The sequence below is a fragment of the Rhododendron vialii genome, chromosome 8a (assembly GCF_030253575.1).
Source record: "Rhododendron vialii isolate Sample 1 chromosome 8a, ASM3025357v1".
NCBI lineage: Eukaryota > Viridiplantae > Streptophyta > Magnoliopsida > Ericales > Ericaceae > Rhododendron > Rhododendron vialii.
In genome coordinates, this window is record NC_080564.1 from 22,696,924 (window position 1) to 22,712,502 (window position 15,579).

The window sequence follows — 15,579 nt, forward strand, 5'->3', positions numbered from 1 at the left end:
TGTGGGGCCCACCACGGGTCCCACACAAATGATCCGAGCCGTTCATTAAATGTAAAACATTTTTTCAAGGGTCCCCATAAAAAATAAGCTCAATCCGATACCTATAGATGCTTCATCCAACCATCTAACTTTTCATTTCTCCCATTTTTCGATCGAATTTCGATGATCCGAGCCGTTCAATGTGTTCAGAACGTGATTTTAAGGATACCTGCGAGAAATTGGCAAAAAAAATGACCGGGAAGGGCTTCATCCGAGCAGTTTTTGTTTGAACCGTTCGATAAAAAACAAACAAAAACTTCTCGGATGAAGCCCTTCCCGGTCATTTTTTTTGCTGATTTCTCGCGGGTACCTTTAAAATCACGTTCTGAACACATTGAGCAGCTCGGATCATCGAAATTCAATCCGAAAAGGGAGGTCCACATTTTATTAAAATAAGATGGTTCTTACGGAAGACGGTCCGAATTACTCTTTTCTTATGTCTGTATTTGTAACATGCGGCCATGGGTTCCTCAACGATATGAATACACGCACTGTCTTCGTTATTGATAATTGTCAATTACAATTACTAAAAAATTCCTCACTTAAATTCTTACGTTTAATTCGCAGTTCCAACAAATACAAACATAAAATACATACTACGTCATTTCTTCTTGAATTAAATTAACCTCCTGATTTTTACAAAAAAAAAGAAAAAGAAAAGGGATACGTGGAAATATAATCAACCATGACCAAACGCGATTATGGTGCTAAATTTGACAATAACACTGATCTGGTGGTCCCAGATTTAGTATTATCAGGTAAGTATTGCTGGAGATACTCTAATGATGGACTTGGATTTTAACTGTTTGTCATGGAAGATCATTTGTACCGGTCCGTAATGGTGTACCCTAAAGCTTCTGGTTGGAACATGAATACCTGCTAATTCGGCTTCGGGAAGTCAATATTACTCACAAGTGCGCAGAGAGAGAGAGAGAGAGAGAGAGAGAGAGACTAAACAAATCACGTTTTGGAACATGAATATCCATCAACAAGAAGTCTCTTTTTGATGCCCAAAATTATCACTAAGCCAATTGATCAAAAGAAAACTATAAGAAATAGTACTCCCTCCGTCCCTTTTTTTGTGTCCAGTATTCCATTTTGGGCTGTCCCTTAATAAGTGTCCATTTTGTAAAGTTAGAGGGGTAAAAGTTGATGTATTGTCTATTTTGTCCCTAAAAGTAGATTTTATTTTGAAAAGTTAGTGAGTAAAAGTGTAATGATGATGGGTAAGTAAGGAAAGTGGAGGAAAAAGTTGATGTGAAAGGTGTAATGATGATGTCTTTTTAATAAGTTGGAGTTACGAAGCAGGACACTTAAAAATGGACGGAGGGAGTATAGCGTAAGAAGTGTACATTGCAGAAATCATTTTACAGTGCCCAGATTATCTGGTTTCAAGTTTGGATCAACAAAGAACTATAAAGTAAACATAAGTCATCTTCGGAAAAAAAAAAAGTTGTGTAGAACTAATGTAGTTTGAAGGAGCTGAGAGATAATTACAGGAATTGCAGAAGAACAAACAATTCTACTGCTTGTAGAAGGGGATAATGAAAACCCCCATCAGCGAAAAATCAAATCCCCCAAACCCCTTTTTACCAGATATAATTCAGCTATTTCAAGTGTACAAGAATAACTTTTCCCTCTTCAAGTTTCGAAAAGACACTTGAGGAAACAAAAAAAAAAAAAACAATAGGGAAAGTCCTTATAAGGCCAAAATTTTCTATCTTTTGAATCTACACTGATGAGGACACAGAATTCAAAAGTTGAAAATATTGAGATTGCATGAACCTAATCACAAAAGTGCGGCGCATTTCAACTTGTGAAGCAATATTGGAGATAAGGGTGGCTCCGATTCACATACCGTTCCCATAGAGGCCTATACCTGCCGATAGCCAATTTAAGCCATGGCTTCATATTCCCATTGAAGTGGATAACCGCTGCAGTCTCAATCAGGCGGTTATCAATATTTAGGTCGTAACCCAATCCCAAAACGTGCCATCTTCGATCAAGTGGTTCTGTCAATCCATAAAAAGCCAAAAGGCCGGGAGGAAGCGTTCCCAGTTTCCAAAGAGACCGATCCACATTTTGCTGTTGCCAGTAATGATACCGGTCAGTCACATTTGCTTTCCTCCATGCTATCAAATCAAAAACATTCACACCAAATGCCCAACCACATGCTTGTGGGTCAAATTTCGAGCTAATTATGGGATTTGAGAAGTTGAGGTATTTGTAGTATCGGTGAAACGCTTCTAGACATGTTTCAACCGCTCCATTCACATTCCCATGCAAATCAAGCGAAAAGAGAGATGTCAGTTCCTTTTGCACCACAACATCATCGTCCAGAAAAACTACCTTCTCGAGTTGGGGATATATCTCAGGGATGTAAAATCTTAAGTGATTCAACAATGATATGTGCTTTGGGTTCCGAAACTTGGGCTCAATTTTCATGTCAAGGGATTCTTCAAAATAGTAGGCTTGTGAAACTTTTTCAAGTAGCTGTTTCGCAACGGGAGAGTAAGAAGCATTCAACCAAGTGAAGTCCTCTATGTTTTGTACTTCTATTGTGGATCCTTTGAAATCGTTGCTTAGGAACCAAGCTTGCATTGCCCCATAGTTCACTCCATTTGTCACAATGTGGAAAACAAGTTGTTTTGGATGGTCCGCGTTGGAAACGGTTGAGTTGATAACAACCGAAACAGCCACTAGATTATCTGAAAATACACAGAAATGGTAGAGATTGTTGTCAAGAAGACGTGGAGAGTTTCTTTTCTCGTTGGCAAGCTCTTTTAGGGACTTGTTCTCAATCCAATCAGCCGTGAGTTTGACATGTAAGCAATGAAGATTCTTAGGTAATGCTTCACTGGCCAATTGCCCAAACACTGTGCTTTGAACTGTTGCTGCACTTGCACGTTCTTCAAGGGCTTGGATATGAGACTTCATTGTGATTATTGTGGTTGCAATGTCATAATGGGCCTCTTGGGCCTTGAATATTAGAGATGATAGGCCTTTGATGATGGGTTCCGCTTCATCGAGCGTGATGGGCTCCTCCCTCATTGCAGCCTTTGATAGCAAAAGTTGGCAACTTCTGATCTTTGAACTGAGCTCCCAAGCGAGGTGAAGATTATTGTGCTCTTTCGCAATTATGACATAAGCTTTTGCAAGTGTCATTTGTTCAGCTAATTGCCTAGCATATGAATTGACATTTAATAATTCTTCAGTATAATTTAGACGCTCATGGGCCACCCGATCATTTACTTCATTTTTATCCTGCACAAACAAAGTACATCATGTTTTGGGTTAGTCCTCAAAAGACAACTGAAAAATCACAAGCTATTTAACAAAATATCCAGTAAGTAAAAGCTAAATTATAGTGTGAATGGGTACTCTTGAATGTATTGGTCTATAAAACAATAGGGTTAAGTTGACTGAAACAAAATCCACCTTACAAGAAAGGAAGTAACTATACAAAGATTTGTGTTGCCTGAGCACAAATACTGCAGTGGCTACGGCACAAGAACCATCCTGCCAATTATATCAGTACTGTACAGCATATCAAGTAAGAATGTGTTGCTAAAATTGGCATCCAACGAATCTCAGTGAAGGTAAGAAGTAGTTTTGCCATTCGTGAGTTTGGTACCCCAGTACTACTTTAGTCATGTGGCAATACTACAGATACACAACAGTGGGAAGGTATGAAGCAACTTTACCATATGTGAGTTTGCTACCACTACCACCATAGTTTTCGCACGAGCGTGGAGACGTGATGAAATAGAGGATCTTTAGTATTGGTCACCGTGATTATCGTCTTATCATGGATACGAACACAGGACGTGGTTGATTCATATTGCACCGTATCAAAATAGAATGAAACTGTTTTCAAATCACACATACTAGCAGTTTGCCAATGATTTAGAAAAGCTGAAATCTAATAAATAATCGGGGAGGAATTCACAGGAAAGACATATACACTGTGTTCCATTTATTCTTAGATCGAAACTCTAATATTTTGTGAACTTATTATGTGTTTCATGTGTAAGTAAGTGATGGACACGTGCCTCCCAAGTGTCCGAAGTGTGTCTGATTCGAAAGATCAAACAACACTGCTACAGCTATGACTGCTAGTGTCTCATACATGATAAGTGTCCACCGCGAACATGCCACCTTCATGCATATGTTTGTGCTACTTAGACGCCAAATACAGGTAGTACATTAACAATAGGTTTTCATTGTTCTAATGTACTTACTAGTTTATGGCATATATTAGGGCAAGCAAATACACCTTCATGCAAGTAAGCTTGCCACACTCTACCGCAAACACATACCCACAGGCCACAACCATCACACAGGCAGACAGATATGCAATGGAGAGCAGCTAGGTAGCATGCACCATTTCCTAGTTAAGACCAACACTTCCAAAATGAGTTCCAAACAAATAGACCATATTATAACGTTATAGTGGAATTCCAAATCTAAGGGATCCACACCTTCACCCCATGATTTAAGAGGTGTTTTAAAGCATCTAACTCAAAACCAATTGGCAATGAGGGGAGAGGCCACACAGGCTCATATACTAGTTTTGGAGGAGATAATTAACCAATGTGGGACAAACTCCACACTCCACCATATATGCAACTCTCGATTCGCACGTGGAGAGGTAAACAAACAATCCATAAAACATGGATCACAACAAACAACGGTCCACTTATGGCATAAACAAGGGGGAACGAATTCTCCGAACCCTAATCCTGATACCATGTTAAAGCATCCATGAAGGATATTTTTGGAATTGTCCTCCTATACCAACCTTTCAAATTGTAATAATACATGAAGGATATTTTTGGAAAATTACAAAGATTTTGGCTGACTTTTTAAGGAGGAAATGTATTTTGGGACATCCCAAAATGGGAGGGAGTAACAAGAGGTCAAGAAAAGGGTGTGGTGGCAGAACTCTCAGAATTCCATCTGTATTTCTCAACAGTCAACAGACTCAACGCAAATATGAATGATCGTGATGGCTATTGAAATCTTAGAATGAATAATTTACAATGCAAGACCTCGATAATGAATGGCACTGGTCATTAAATGGGATAATTGTGGGCCCCCTTTCTCCTCATGTGAGTATCAGATGAGAAGATCATGAGGGAATCATGTGAGAGTATCACATGTTTAGAGCAAAGTTGTGAAATCCGTTCCGTACCAGCCAATACGGTACATACCGGTGCTTAAACGAAACACAAAGACTCAAGATCCATTCCGGTTGAAATACTGGCCTGTTCCGGCCAATACCGGATGTATCGGACGATACCGGTCTGTTCCGGACATTTTCTGGTGTTCCAGACGGTACAAAATTACCTTCTTCTTCTTTTTTTATGACATAAGTTGTGGGCTCTAAACTGATTAAAAGAAACTTATGGGCTTATATATGATTTTCTTCGATTAAGATCACGATGGAATCCTGATTTGTTTCATAACTTTGTTTTGAGTCTTTTTGGATAATTTTTTGCTACCATTTGTTTCTCGGAAATGGTTTTGCAACCTGGTAGATATATATTAAATATATATAAAATATTAATAGCAGGAAATTCGGAACGGTACCGAGATACAGCTTGGTACCGGTACGTACCATTCCAGTAGTGAAAACGGTACGCTGGCCGGTACAGGATTGACAACTTTGGTTTAGAGAGTTCATTTTGGCACAAGCAGTGATGGTGGGAGAAGCAATGTAGGATACTGTTGTTGCTGTCAATTGTCATTGACATAATAGAGACACCAGCAGTGCAGGAGGGATGCTTGAACAACGAATTAGAAGGGAAGGTGGAAGGCTATAACAATGACAATCAGAAAATTATGAAATCAAAGCCATTTTGGGGATAAGCATTTTTTAATCAAGTGATTCAAGTCCAACAACGAGTTTTCCACCAGGCCTCACAATTGGATTAGATGTTTGAACAATGAATTGTGGTGTTCTCAGCAGCACTTCATCATTCCAGTTGCAGGTGTCATGGGCAGTTGCTGCCATTCTGCGACTGAAGCTTGCAAAGACTACAAAAGTTTTTTGGTGACTCTCATAGAATACCAAAAAGAGGAGGTGAAAAATATTTACAATAATAGTCCAGTTGACAAAGTAAGAGCGGGTCAAGTGTTAATGGATTTCTGTTCTGCTGTCAGATAAATCTATCTTCTTTGCTTTCTAGAAAAGACTTCATTAAGAAAGCCAATGGAGAAAGGCCGAAAAAAGAAATCCCTTCATTAGATGTACACAGCAGAACCATCTAAAGGTGATGGTTGCATGATCCCTATAGCTGATTCAAAGACCAACAGATCTCTACACTTGTGGCCTCGCAAATCATCCATGTGTATCAAACAAATTGTTCAAATTACGAGATCATAGTTGGCTTTTGATTTCCAGCCTCTATTTGCACCTCAACCATGAGGCTAAGATTTCTCATTGGGTATTCTCCCGTCAATATGAATACTCAAATCGGTATCAAACTCCAGTTTTAAGGTTCAGGAAATGCAGGTCTACAAGGCCATTGCAGCTTGCCAAGTCCCACCCCTAAAGGCCCCACAGGAAACCCCCCTGAGTGGATCACCCAGCTTCAAGATATGTCTGAGCCAGCCGCCCTAGCTTCGTAATGGCTCAAGATCCCTCCCTCCCAAACAACTGAGCCACTTGGCTCATCGCTGTCCCAAGGACAAACTACAGGGGTCACAAGCCTATCCTGCTTGAAGGCTCCTGGATTACCCAAGCCCCTACTTGGCCTTTCAATGCACTGAGCACATTGGTTGTTTGCTAAATTACTGTAGCAAGAGCCTTGGCAAACCAAACCTCATTCAGTGGTAGGGTAGCACTATTTGACACTTTCTAACCCAATGGTGCTATCCTCCAAGCTCCGGCTCCATCCCATGTCTCGGGCAAAGGAAACTGCACTTAGCAATATCTCAAAAGCATCACTACTCAGTAATCATAATGCTCGACTCTAGAATGTCATTGTCCACTTGTCCACGCTCGAGCACAGCTTAGCTTGGATATGCGCTAGCATTGAGCTACATTTGACACTCTAGCAAGTAGCAACATCATAGTTGAGACCATGGCTAATATATCCTTTCGTTGCTTGAAACCAAATGAGGCATGTGGCTTGGAGAATAAAGCAAGGAGATTATTAAGGTGGTTTGGCTCACTCTCCACGAGGGCAGCTCCACCTTGACCAGTATAGAGATAGGCGACGCTGGCCAAGACTTTTCGACACCTCAGAGCACGTATCATACTACCAGCTAACATCTCAGATGACCTATTATACCTACTATCTAACAAGTCCTACGATAAGAACTTGAACAAATTATACCAACCACTAAAATTGTCGTGATGCAGACCTCAAAGTCTGATCCTAGGACTTGCGTAGAGGCCTTGTTAACCTTCAATCTGTCAATCCACCTAGATGGCAGCCAGCTGTCCCAATCCTAAGGTGTGGTGGCTCCCCTTCTTTAATGCTCCTATCTATGATACAAAAAAATCTAGTGTCTGTAATCTTTTCTAGAGGCCAAGTCGCATTCATTCAACAACTATACCTACAAGATCATAAACAACATGATGCATAAGGCCCTAAGCAACCACACATATGGTGTGCTACTTGAACAACACTAGCTTTACTAATTGCACTTGTTTCACAAGCCGAAAACTCAGATGTAGGAAGCACTGAAGAGTGCAGATTGTGTACCATAAAAGTATTCTCACAGTCACAGAGCAACTGGTTGTTGGAATACTAGTATACTTGTATACTAGGATATTGTGTTTAGTCCCACATTGCTCAATTACATTGTGTAACGAACTATCTCCTTATATAAATAAATGATTATGTGTGAGGGTTAATTTAAGACCTTACACACTTTTCTTCTCCAAACAACATGGTATCAAAGCGGGTTCTCAACCCCAATCTTAAACCACCTTTGAAACCCTAAACCTACTATAGCAGCAACCACCCACCACCTTCGGCAACTCCAACATCTTCCCAGCCCCGACAGCCCACTCTCCAGTCCTAACCAGTACCGCCCAGCCACCACCCAGCCCTCTAGCCTTCACCCATCCCTTGTCGGCCACCTCTCAGCCCCGCCAACCACCATCCACCCCTCGTTGGCCCTCATCCAGCCCCGACGGCCACCGTCGGCCCTCACCCAGCCCTCGTCGGCTCTCCCCAGCCCCTGTCGGCCCTCCCCAGCCCCCGTCGGCCCCCACCCAACCCTCGCCGATCACCGGCGACCTCTCTTTTGTCTTCACAGACCTCTGGCGAGTCACCCACCATCCTCGCCCACCTCCACCCTCTTCTTGCTGGTCTCCAGCGCCCTCTCTGGCCCTGCCCAGCCCCCGGCGACTCTCGCCGTCGCTCCTCGCTGGCTCTCGTTCGGCCACCAGCGACCCTCGCCTGCCTCCGGCGCCTCTTCTAATTGCTGCTCTCTGTCTCATGATGCTTCTGCCGCTTGCTTCTGACACTCTAGTATGAGTTTGCCGTTGGTATTCTATTGTATTCGTGTTTGTGGGATTATTCGGCCGCCCTGCTTTATGTCTGGCTGTTTCGAACTTCTGGTTTCTTCTTGGTCTTGTTATTTTACTACTCTTGTTTGCTGGTGATCATGGTTTGTTGATGTTTGTGGATGCCTCTGTATTATTGGTCAAGTTCCTTGTTGGTATATTTGCAATGAGCTCTTGCACCGCCTCTGTTTCTAGTTCTAGTACTGTGACTTCCGCTGTTAGTTGTTCTTCTTGGTCTCGTGACAGGTTGTCCATTACCTCTACCTTGCTGAATGGTCGAAATTATGTTGTTTGGGCTAAGACTGTTGAGGTCTATTATGTCGGGGAGTCTGAATACCATTATCTTACTGATGACCATCCCGCGGCGACTGTCGCATCATATGGTGCTTGGGTTCCTTCAGATGCTAAGATTCGTGTTGAGCTTTGGAATAGTATGGAGGAAAACATTAAGAATACTCTGGTTTTCTTATCTACTGCAAAAAAAGTATGGATGTAGGTTAAGGAGATGTAGGTTAAGGAGATGTTTTTTGGGGCTGACAATCTTCGCCAGACTTATGCTCTTCATCAACAGTTCTTTTCTCTTGAACTTGGCAGCTTATCCTTGAAGGAATATTATGCCAAGTTCTGCGGTGTTTGTGAGGAACTCAATACTTGTGAGCCCATTTCTTCAGATATTCAGGTTATGGAGCGTCAGCGTGAGTGCTTACAGGTGGCTCATTTTCTGTTTGGGTTACCTTCACCGGCCTATGATTCTATCCGGTCTAATCTTTTGGGTGATAGAGATTTACCTTCTCTCAGTGAGGTGTTCAGTCGCGTCCGCCAGGCCTCTGTTCCTGACCCAGTGCTGTTGATTTGACCCCTGCTGCCTGCTCGGCTTTGGTTACCACGGTTCCTCGTGGTGGTACTTCCTCTCGTGGTTTTGATCGTGGCGGTCGAGAGTCAAGGGGAGGCACCACGGTTCCTCGTGGCGGTACTTCCTCTTGTGGTTTTGACCGTGGCAGTCAAGAGTCAGGGGGAGGCAGTCGTGGTCCTCCTGGCCGTGGATTTGGTCGTGATTCTAGTAGCAGTGGTCCGGTGCAGTCTGTTAGTATCCGTGATTCTGTCGTCGTAGTCGTGATTCTAGTAATAGTAGTCGTGCCCGTGGTCGTGGGTCTCATTACTGCACCTATTGCCATGGTACTAATCATACGGTTGATTTTTGTTGGATTCTTCATGGCCGCCCATCTGCTTATCAAATTACCGTTTCTGAGGATGATGGCTCCGTTTCTATGCCCAGCCCCGTCCCACGTGTTGTTACTCTTCCAGAGGATGAGTATCATCGCCAAATTTCCCAACCGCCTTCTCATGTGCCCTCCACCTCCACTGCTACTTTCGCTCAGAAAGGCTCCACCTTTGCTGGCCTGGCCTCTAATACTCCGTGGGTTATTGATTCTGTGCTACCGATCATATGACAGGCCACTCCATCCACCTCTCTGGTTCTCGTCCTCTTGTGAAGCCTTCTCGTGTCGCCTTGGCTGACGGTTCCTCTTCTGACATTGCTAGTTTGGGTTCTATTATTTTACATTCTTCTCTTACCTTAGATTCTGTTTTACATGTTCCTCGTTTTTCCCATAGTCTTATGTCTATCAATAAACTTACCCAATCCTTAAATTGTTCGGTTACATTCTTTCCTGGTTATTGTGTATTTCAGGATCTCCAGACGGGGAAGAAGATTGGTGGCGGTGTTGAGCGTGATGGTCTATACTATTTTGACACTGGCGAACCTCCTACCTCTGTTGCTCTTCAGGCTTCCGTATCTCCCTATGAACATCACTGTCGTCTTGGTCATCCCTCCCTGCAGACTCTCAAACAGTTAGTTCCGTCGTGTCGTAGTCTTCAGTCTTTGCCATGTGAAGTCTGTGAGTTCAGTAAACACCGTCGTGTCTCTTTTCCACCTAGAGTAGAGAGTCGAGTGTCTCGTCCTTTTCATTTAGTACACTCCGATATTTGGAGTCCTGTGCCTGTTTCATCACGTGGTGGTTTTTAGTATTTTGTTATTTTTGTGGATGACTATTCTAGGCTTACTTATGTTTATCTCATGAAAAACCGGTCAGACTTGTACTTTTTTTTCAAATCTTTTTATATGGAAATAAAGACTCAGTTTGATGTTTCTCTTCGTATCTTTCGTTCTGATAATGCTGGTGAATATTTCAATAATGTTTTGTCTGCCTTTTTTGATGAGCATGGTATTCTTCATCAATCTTCGTGTTCTCGCACCCCACAACAGAATGGGGTTGCCGAACGCAAGATACGTCATTTGACAGAGGTTGCCCGAGCCCTTTTAATCCAAAGGACGGTTCCCAAATCCTTTTGGGGCGACGCCGTCCTTACTGCAGGATATCTCGTGAATCGCATGCCCTCTCGCGTTCTTAGGGGCCACATTCCCTATATCTTTATATTCTTTACCTCTTAAAATTTTTGGGTGCACGTGTTATGTTCATGCCCTTGATCCCGGCCGTAATAAACGTGATCCATGCTCTATCAAGTGTGTATTCTTGGGGTACTCTCGGACTCAAAAAGGTTATAAGTGTTATTCTCCCACTCTGCATCGCGAGTTTGTCTGTGCTGATGTTACGTTTCATGAGTCGTTACCCTATTTTCCGACTTTATCTCATGCGGATCAGTCTGATTATATGCATATTTTGGTTCCTTCCGGGCAACCTCAGAAGCAGCACCCCTGATGCAGGTATATGTTCATCGTGCCAAAGCTGCACCACCACCACCTCCGCCTGCTGCTGAGCCTTCTCCTCCGTTGCGAGATCCGCGTCTACCTCCTTTGGCCCCTCTTACTCCACCTTCTCCTCCCATTGCGCTTCGTAAAGGTATTCGCACTTGTACTATCTTTCATCCTATTGCTAAATTTGTATCTTATGATCATCTGTCCCCCACCCTTCGTGCTTTTACTGCCTCTGTTTCCTCTGTCTTTGTTCCTAAAACTGTTCAGGAGGCTTTGTCTATTTCTGATTGGCGGACAGCTATGGAGGAAGAGATCTCTGCACTCCATGATAATGGGACTTGGGAGTTGGTTCCTCTACCCTTTGGACAATTCACTGTGGGGTGCCGCTGGGTATTCAATGTGAAATATCACCCTGATGGATCTGTTGAGCGTTACAAAGCTCGCCTTGTTGCTAAAGGCTACACCCAGACTTATAGTGTTGACTATGCTGAGACATTTTTCCCGGTTGCGAAGCTTGGTTCTGTCTGTCTCCTTATTTCTCTTGCAGCTAATCTTGGCTGGCTCTTATTCCAATTGGATGTCAAGAATGCTTTCTTACATGGCGACCTTCTTGAGGAGGTTTATATGGAGCAACCACCTGGGTTTGTTGCTCAGGGGGAGCGTTCTAAGGTATGTCATCTTCGTAAAGCTCTTTATAGGCTTAAACAATCTCCCAGGGCCTGGTTTGGCAAGTTCAGTGATGCAGTTTTGAAATTTGGTAAGAGTCGATGTCAGTCTGCTCATTCTGTTTTCTCTCTCACATATACTCGAGGCAAAGTGTTATTGATTGTGTATGTCGATGATATTATTATTACAGGTGACGACCAGAAAGGTATTGATGCGTTGAACGTCTTTCTGCAGAGTCAATTTCATACTAAAGACTTGGATAGATTGCGATACTTTTTAGGTATCGAGGTGGCACAATCTAAAGATGGTATTAGTTTATCGCAGAGGAAATATGTGCTGGATATCTTAGATGAGACTGGTTTGTTGGGGGCGAAACTTGTCGATACCCCTATGGTAGGGCTGTAAACGAACCGAATCGAGCCGAATCCTATTAAATTCGGCTCGGGTTTGTTAAGGTATGAGTTTGGCTCGAGTTCGATTCGAGCCTGAACAACTTGGCTCGAGTTCGACTCGTTAAAATTTTTCAAGGCTTTGGTTCGGCTCGGTTGGGTTCGTTAAGATACTAGTTTGGCTCGAGTTCGGCTCGGATATAGCTTGGGTTCGATTCAAACTTGAACATCTTGACTCAAGTTTGGCTCGTTAAACTCAAATGAATCGAGCCGAGCCGAATCTAAGCTCGAATTGAGCTCGCCAAGACTCAGATTCGATTCGGCTCAGCTCATTAAACTCAAGCGAACCCAAACTCTCTCATTGATCGTATAAAATTTGGGAGAAAAATAAGTATTGAATTATATATACAATCTTAAAAAAATTTACATTTACAAATAGACCCCTATTGAATTATTAATTAAATTTAAGTATAGGTTCGCGAACCTAACCGAGCCGAATACCGTTAGGCTCAGGTTCAACTCATTTACGGAACAAGCCTAGAATTGAGGTTCAGGTTCAGTTCGTTTAGCAGACGAATCGAACTCGAACGAGCTCTTACCGAACTGAGCCTCGAACAGTTCACGAATGGGTCAGTTCATTTACAGCCCTACACTATGGATCCCAATGTCAAACTATGCATTGGTCAGGGGGAGGCACTGTCAAGTCCTGATCAATATCGCCGTTTGGTTGGTAAACTGAATTATCTCACTATTACACGTCCTGATATTTCATTTGCAGTGAGTATTGTGAGTCAGTTTATGTCTGCTCCTTGTTTGCCACATTGGGAGGCCGTTCTTAGCATTGTCAAGTATCTCAAATCTCATCCGGGACGTGGTCTATTTTATAGAGCTAATGGTAATTTGCGTATTGAGGCCTTCACTGATTCTGATTGGGCAGGAGGCCCATTTGACAGGAGGTCAACCACTGAATATTGTGTTTTTCTTGGTGGCAATCTTGATAATTGGAAGCGTAAGAAACAGACCGTGGTTGCACGGTCTAGTGCAGAGGCAGAATATAGAGCCATGGCTCACACCACATGTGAGATTGTGTGGGTGCGATCTTTTCTTGAGGAGATAGGATTCAATGAGCAATTGCCTATGAATTTGTATTGTGATAACCAAGCAGCAATTCACATCCAACCCTGTATTTCATGAGCGGACTAAGCATATCGAAGTTGATTGTCATCTGGTGCGAGAGAAGTTGACTGATGGTGTTATAGCAACTCCCTTCGTGTCTACAAGTGCTCAATTGGCTGACATATTCACCAAGTCGTTGTTTAAGCCCAGGTTGGAGATGTTATGTGACAAGCTGGGTTTGTGTGATATCTATTTCCCAGCTTGAGGGGGAGTGTTGGAATACTAGTATATTGTGTTTAGTCCCACATTGCTCAATTACATTGTGTAACGAACTATTTCCTTATATAAATAAATGATTATGTGTGAGGGTTAATTTAAGACCTTACACACTTTTCTTCTCCAAACAACACTGGTAACCCCGAGCACTGGGCAAAAGACATCTTTTAACTTTTCGTCCCAGGAAAACAGAGAACTTTCAAGTAAGGAAACCATCTCAAAAGGTAACATATACATACTTCCAAGTCCATGGAGTGCTCTATAGTCTACTACTCATCCCACAAAAAAAAAATCTTGTTGGCAAAACATATTCTATATGCCATGAGAAGGAAAACCAAACACTATCTAATGCCTTCTCCTTGTTGACAACCAAATGACTAAAGACACTTCTTTCACAAAACTGAAACAGCTTAATTAAATCCAACTGACTGCCGCAGGCCCATAACTTGGTTAACAATTAAGCGATCAACCACTTGCATGCCACTCTTCCTAGTTTTATAACATTTGGTGTATGCTTGCTGCAGGCAATATAATTATATAATAATTGAGATAAATAGCCATGGATGCTGCTTGAATGCGAAATCATGAGGTCCATAACATGAGAATTTTAGCCCTGGCAGTCCTTCACTATAACAAACTGAAGGAAAACACAAAGGTCAAGTATCTAACCGACAATGCTACCTATCAGGTTATATAGTTTCTGATAGAGAGGACTTGAGAAAGATACACATGAAAAGAAAAAGTTCAAAAAAAGAGAGTAGGATCTGTGTTTTGTGTGTTACCAGTATTGGATGTTCCACCCGATCCTCATGGGTTTGATTATGATGAACAACAAACAGAAGAAATCCTGCAATTGAAATAAGCCCAAGAAGAGACCAGATCCAGCACGAATACCTCCTTCGGACCGGGCGCCGGTAGTCGGCCGGCCGCCGCCGCATCTTGGGTCGGTTCCTCCACAATTCCCCACCGACAAAACTAATCTCAGATGACCCTTCACTCAGATTGGATCAAGGAATCACTGAACTGGAGCCCCAAACAAGAAAATCAAGAATTCACAACGACCCACCACCCAATAAACAGCCAAAAAACAAAAGAATCAGAAGCCACCCATCACTGAAACTGGATCAAAACGAAATGGGTATCCCTCCAATCTGGGCTTAATGGGATTTTTACAGGACTTGGACAGTTTTCGTGTCGAACAGGAAGTCACGCGTTGAATCAAGCACGGGTGCAATTTTAACTGACGGTGAGTGAGGAGGGGAGTGAAGCTTTTGGACAAAGATGGTTCTGAATTGAAGAGAACTCTGAACGTGAATTTCAGCCTCTCGAGGAGGGAAAGAGTCAAAGAGGCAAAAAACATGAGTTGGGGTTGAAGGAAGGTAGGGTAGGGACACCACATGTGTCCACGTTCCCTTGTAACCTTTGGGAATACGAACATGTTCGTGTGTTCACAAAAATTGATGAATCAAGTGGCTTGTCCTAATCCACGAAATTTGGTTGCAATTTTAAAAATAGAAAATTAGAGGCTGGTCCTCCTTTTTAGATTTGTTTTGATTCCAACTCTAAATATTATTTCTGAATCTAGATTGGTTCGGATATGTTATATTAGGACTTTTTTGCCCTTTTTATTCCAGACAACCACTGTAACTCTCTCTCTCTCTCTCTCTCCAAAACCTCTGCTATTACTATAAAAAAAGGATGGCGACGGCATTGTTCAAAGAGATCTGTAGCGCCGCCACCACCATGCCCAATCCTCCTCTGCCACCCGCATTTCCAACATCAACCGGAACCAGAACTTCGCAGCCAAAGCCGCCGCTCAGCATCTCGCTCAGATGCGATCTGTTCATCGAGAG

At 42.7% G+C, this 15,579-nt stretch overlaps 1 protein-coding gene across 1 annotated transcript; it reads right to left on the reverse strand.

Moving 5' to 3' along the window:
• Positions 1-1,374: 1,374 nt before the first annotated feature.
• LOC131299134 (hexosyltransferase GAUT11) lies at positions 1,375-15,153 on the reverse strand. Its single transcript, XM_058324728.1, has 2 exons — positions 14,509-15,153; positions 1,375-3,303 (listed from the first exon to the last, which is right to left on the reverse strand). Exons 1-2 carry the CDS (start codon positions 14,662-14,664, stop codon positions 1,849-1,851), a joined length of 1,611 nt encoding a protein of 536 aa, XP_058180711.1. The 5' UTR covers positions 14,665-15,153; the 3' UTR covers positions 1,375-1,848.
• Positions 15,154-15,579: the final 426 nt, after the last annotated feature.

Bases quoted from the DNA above. Each gene is read 5' to 3' on its own strand.
- LOC131299134 (XM_058324728.1), bottom strand. From the start codon at position 14,664: ATGCGGCGGCGGCCGGCCGACTACCGGCGCCCGGTCCGAAGGAGGTAT. The intron at 3,304-14,508 runs GTAACACACAAA...TTGTTTGTGCAG, and splicing joins GGGTGGAACATCCAATACTG to GATAAAAATGAAGTAAATGA.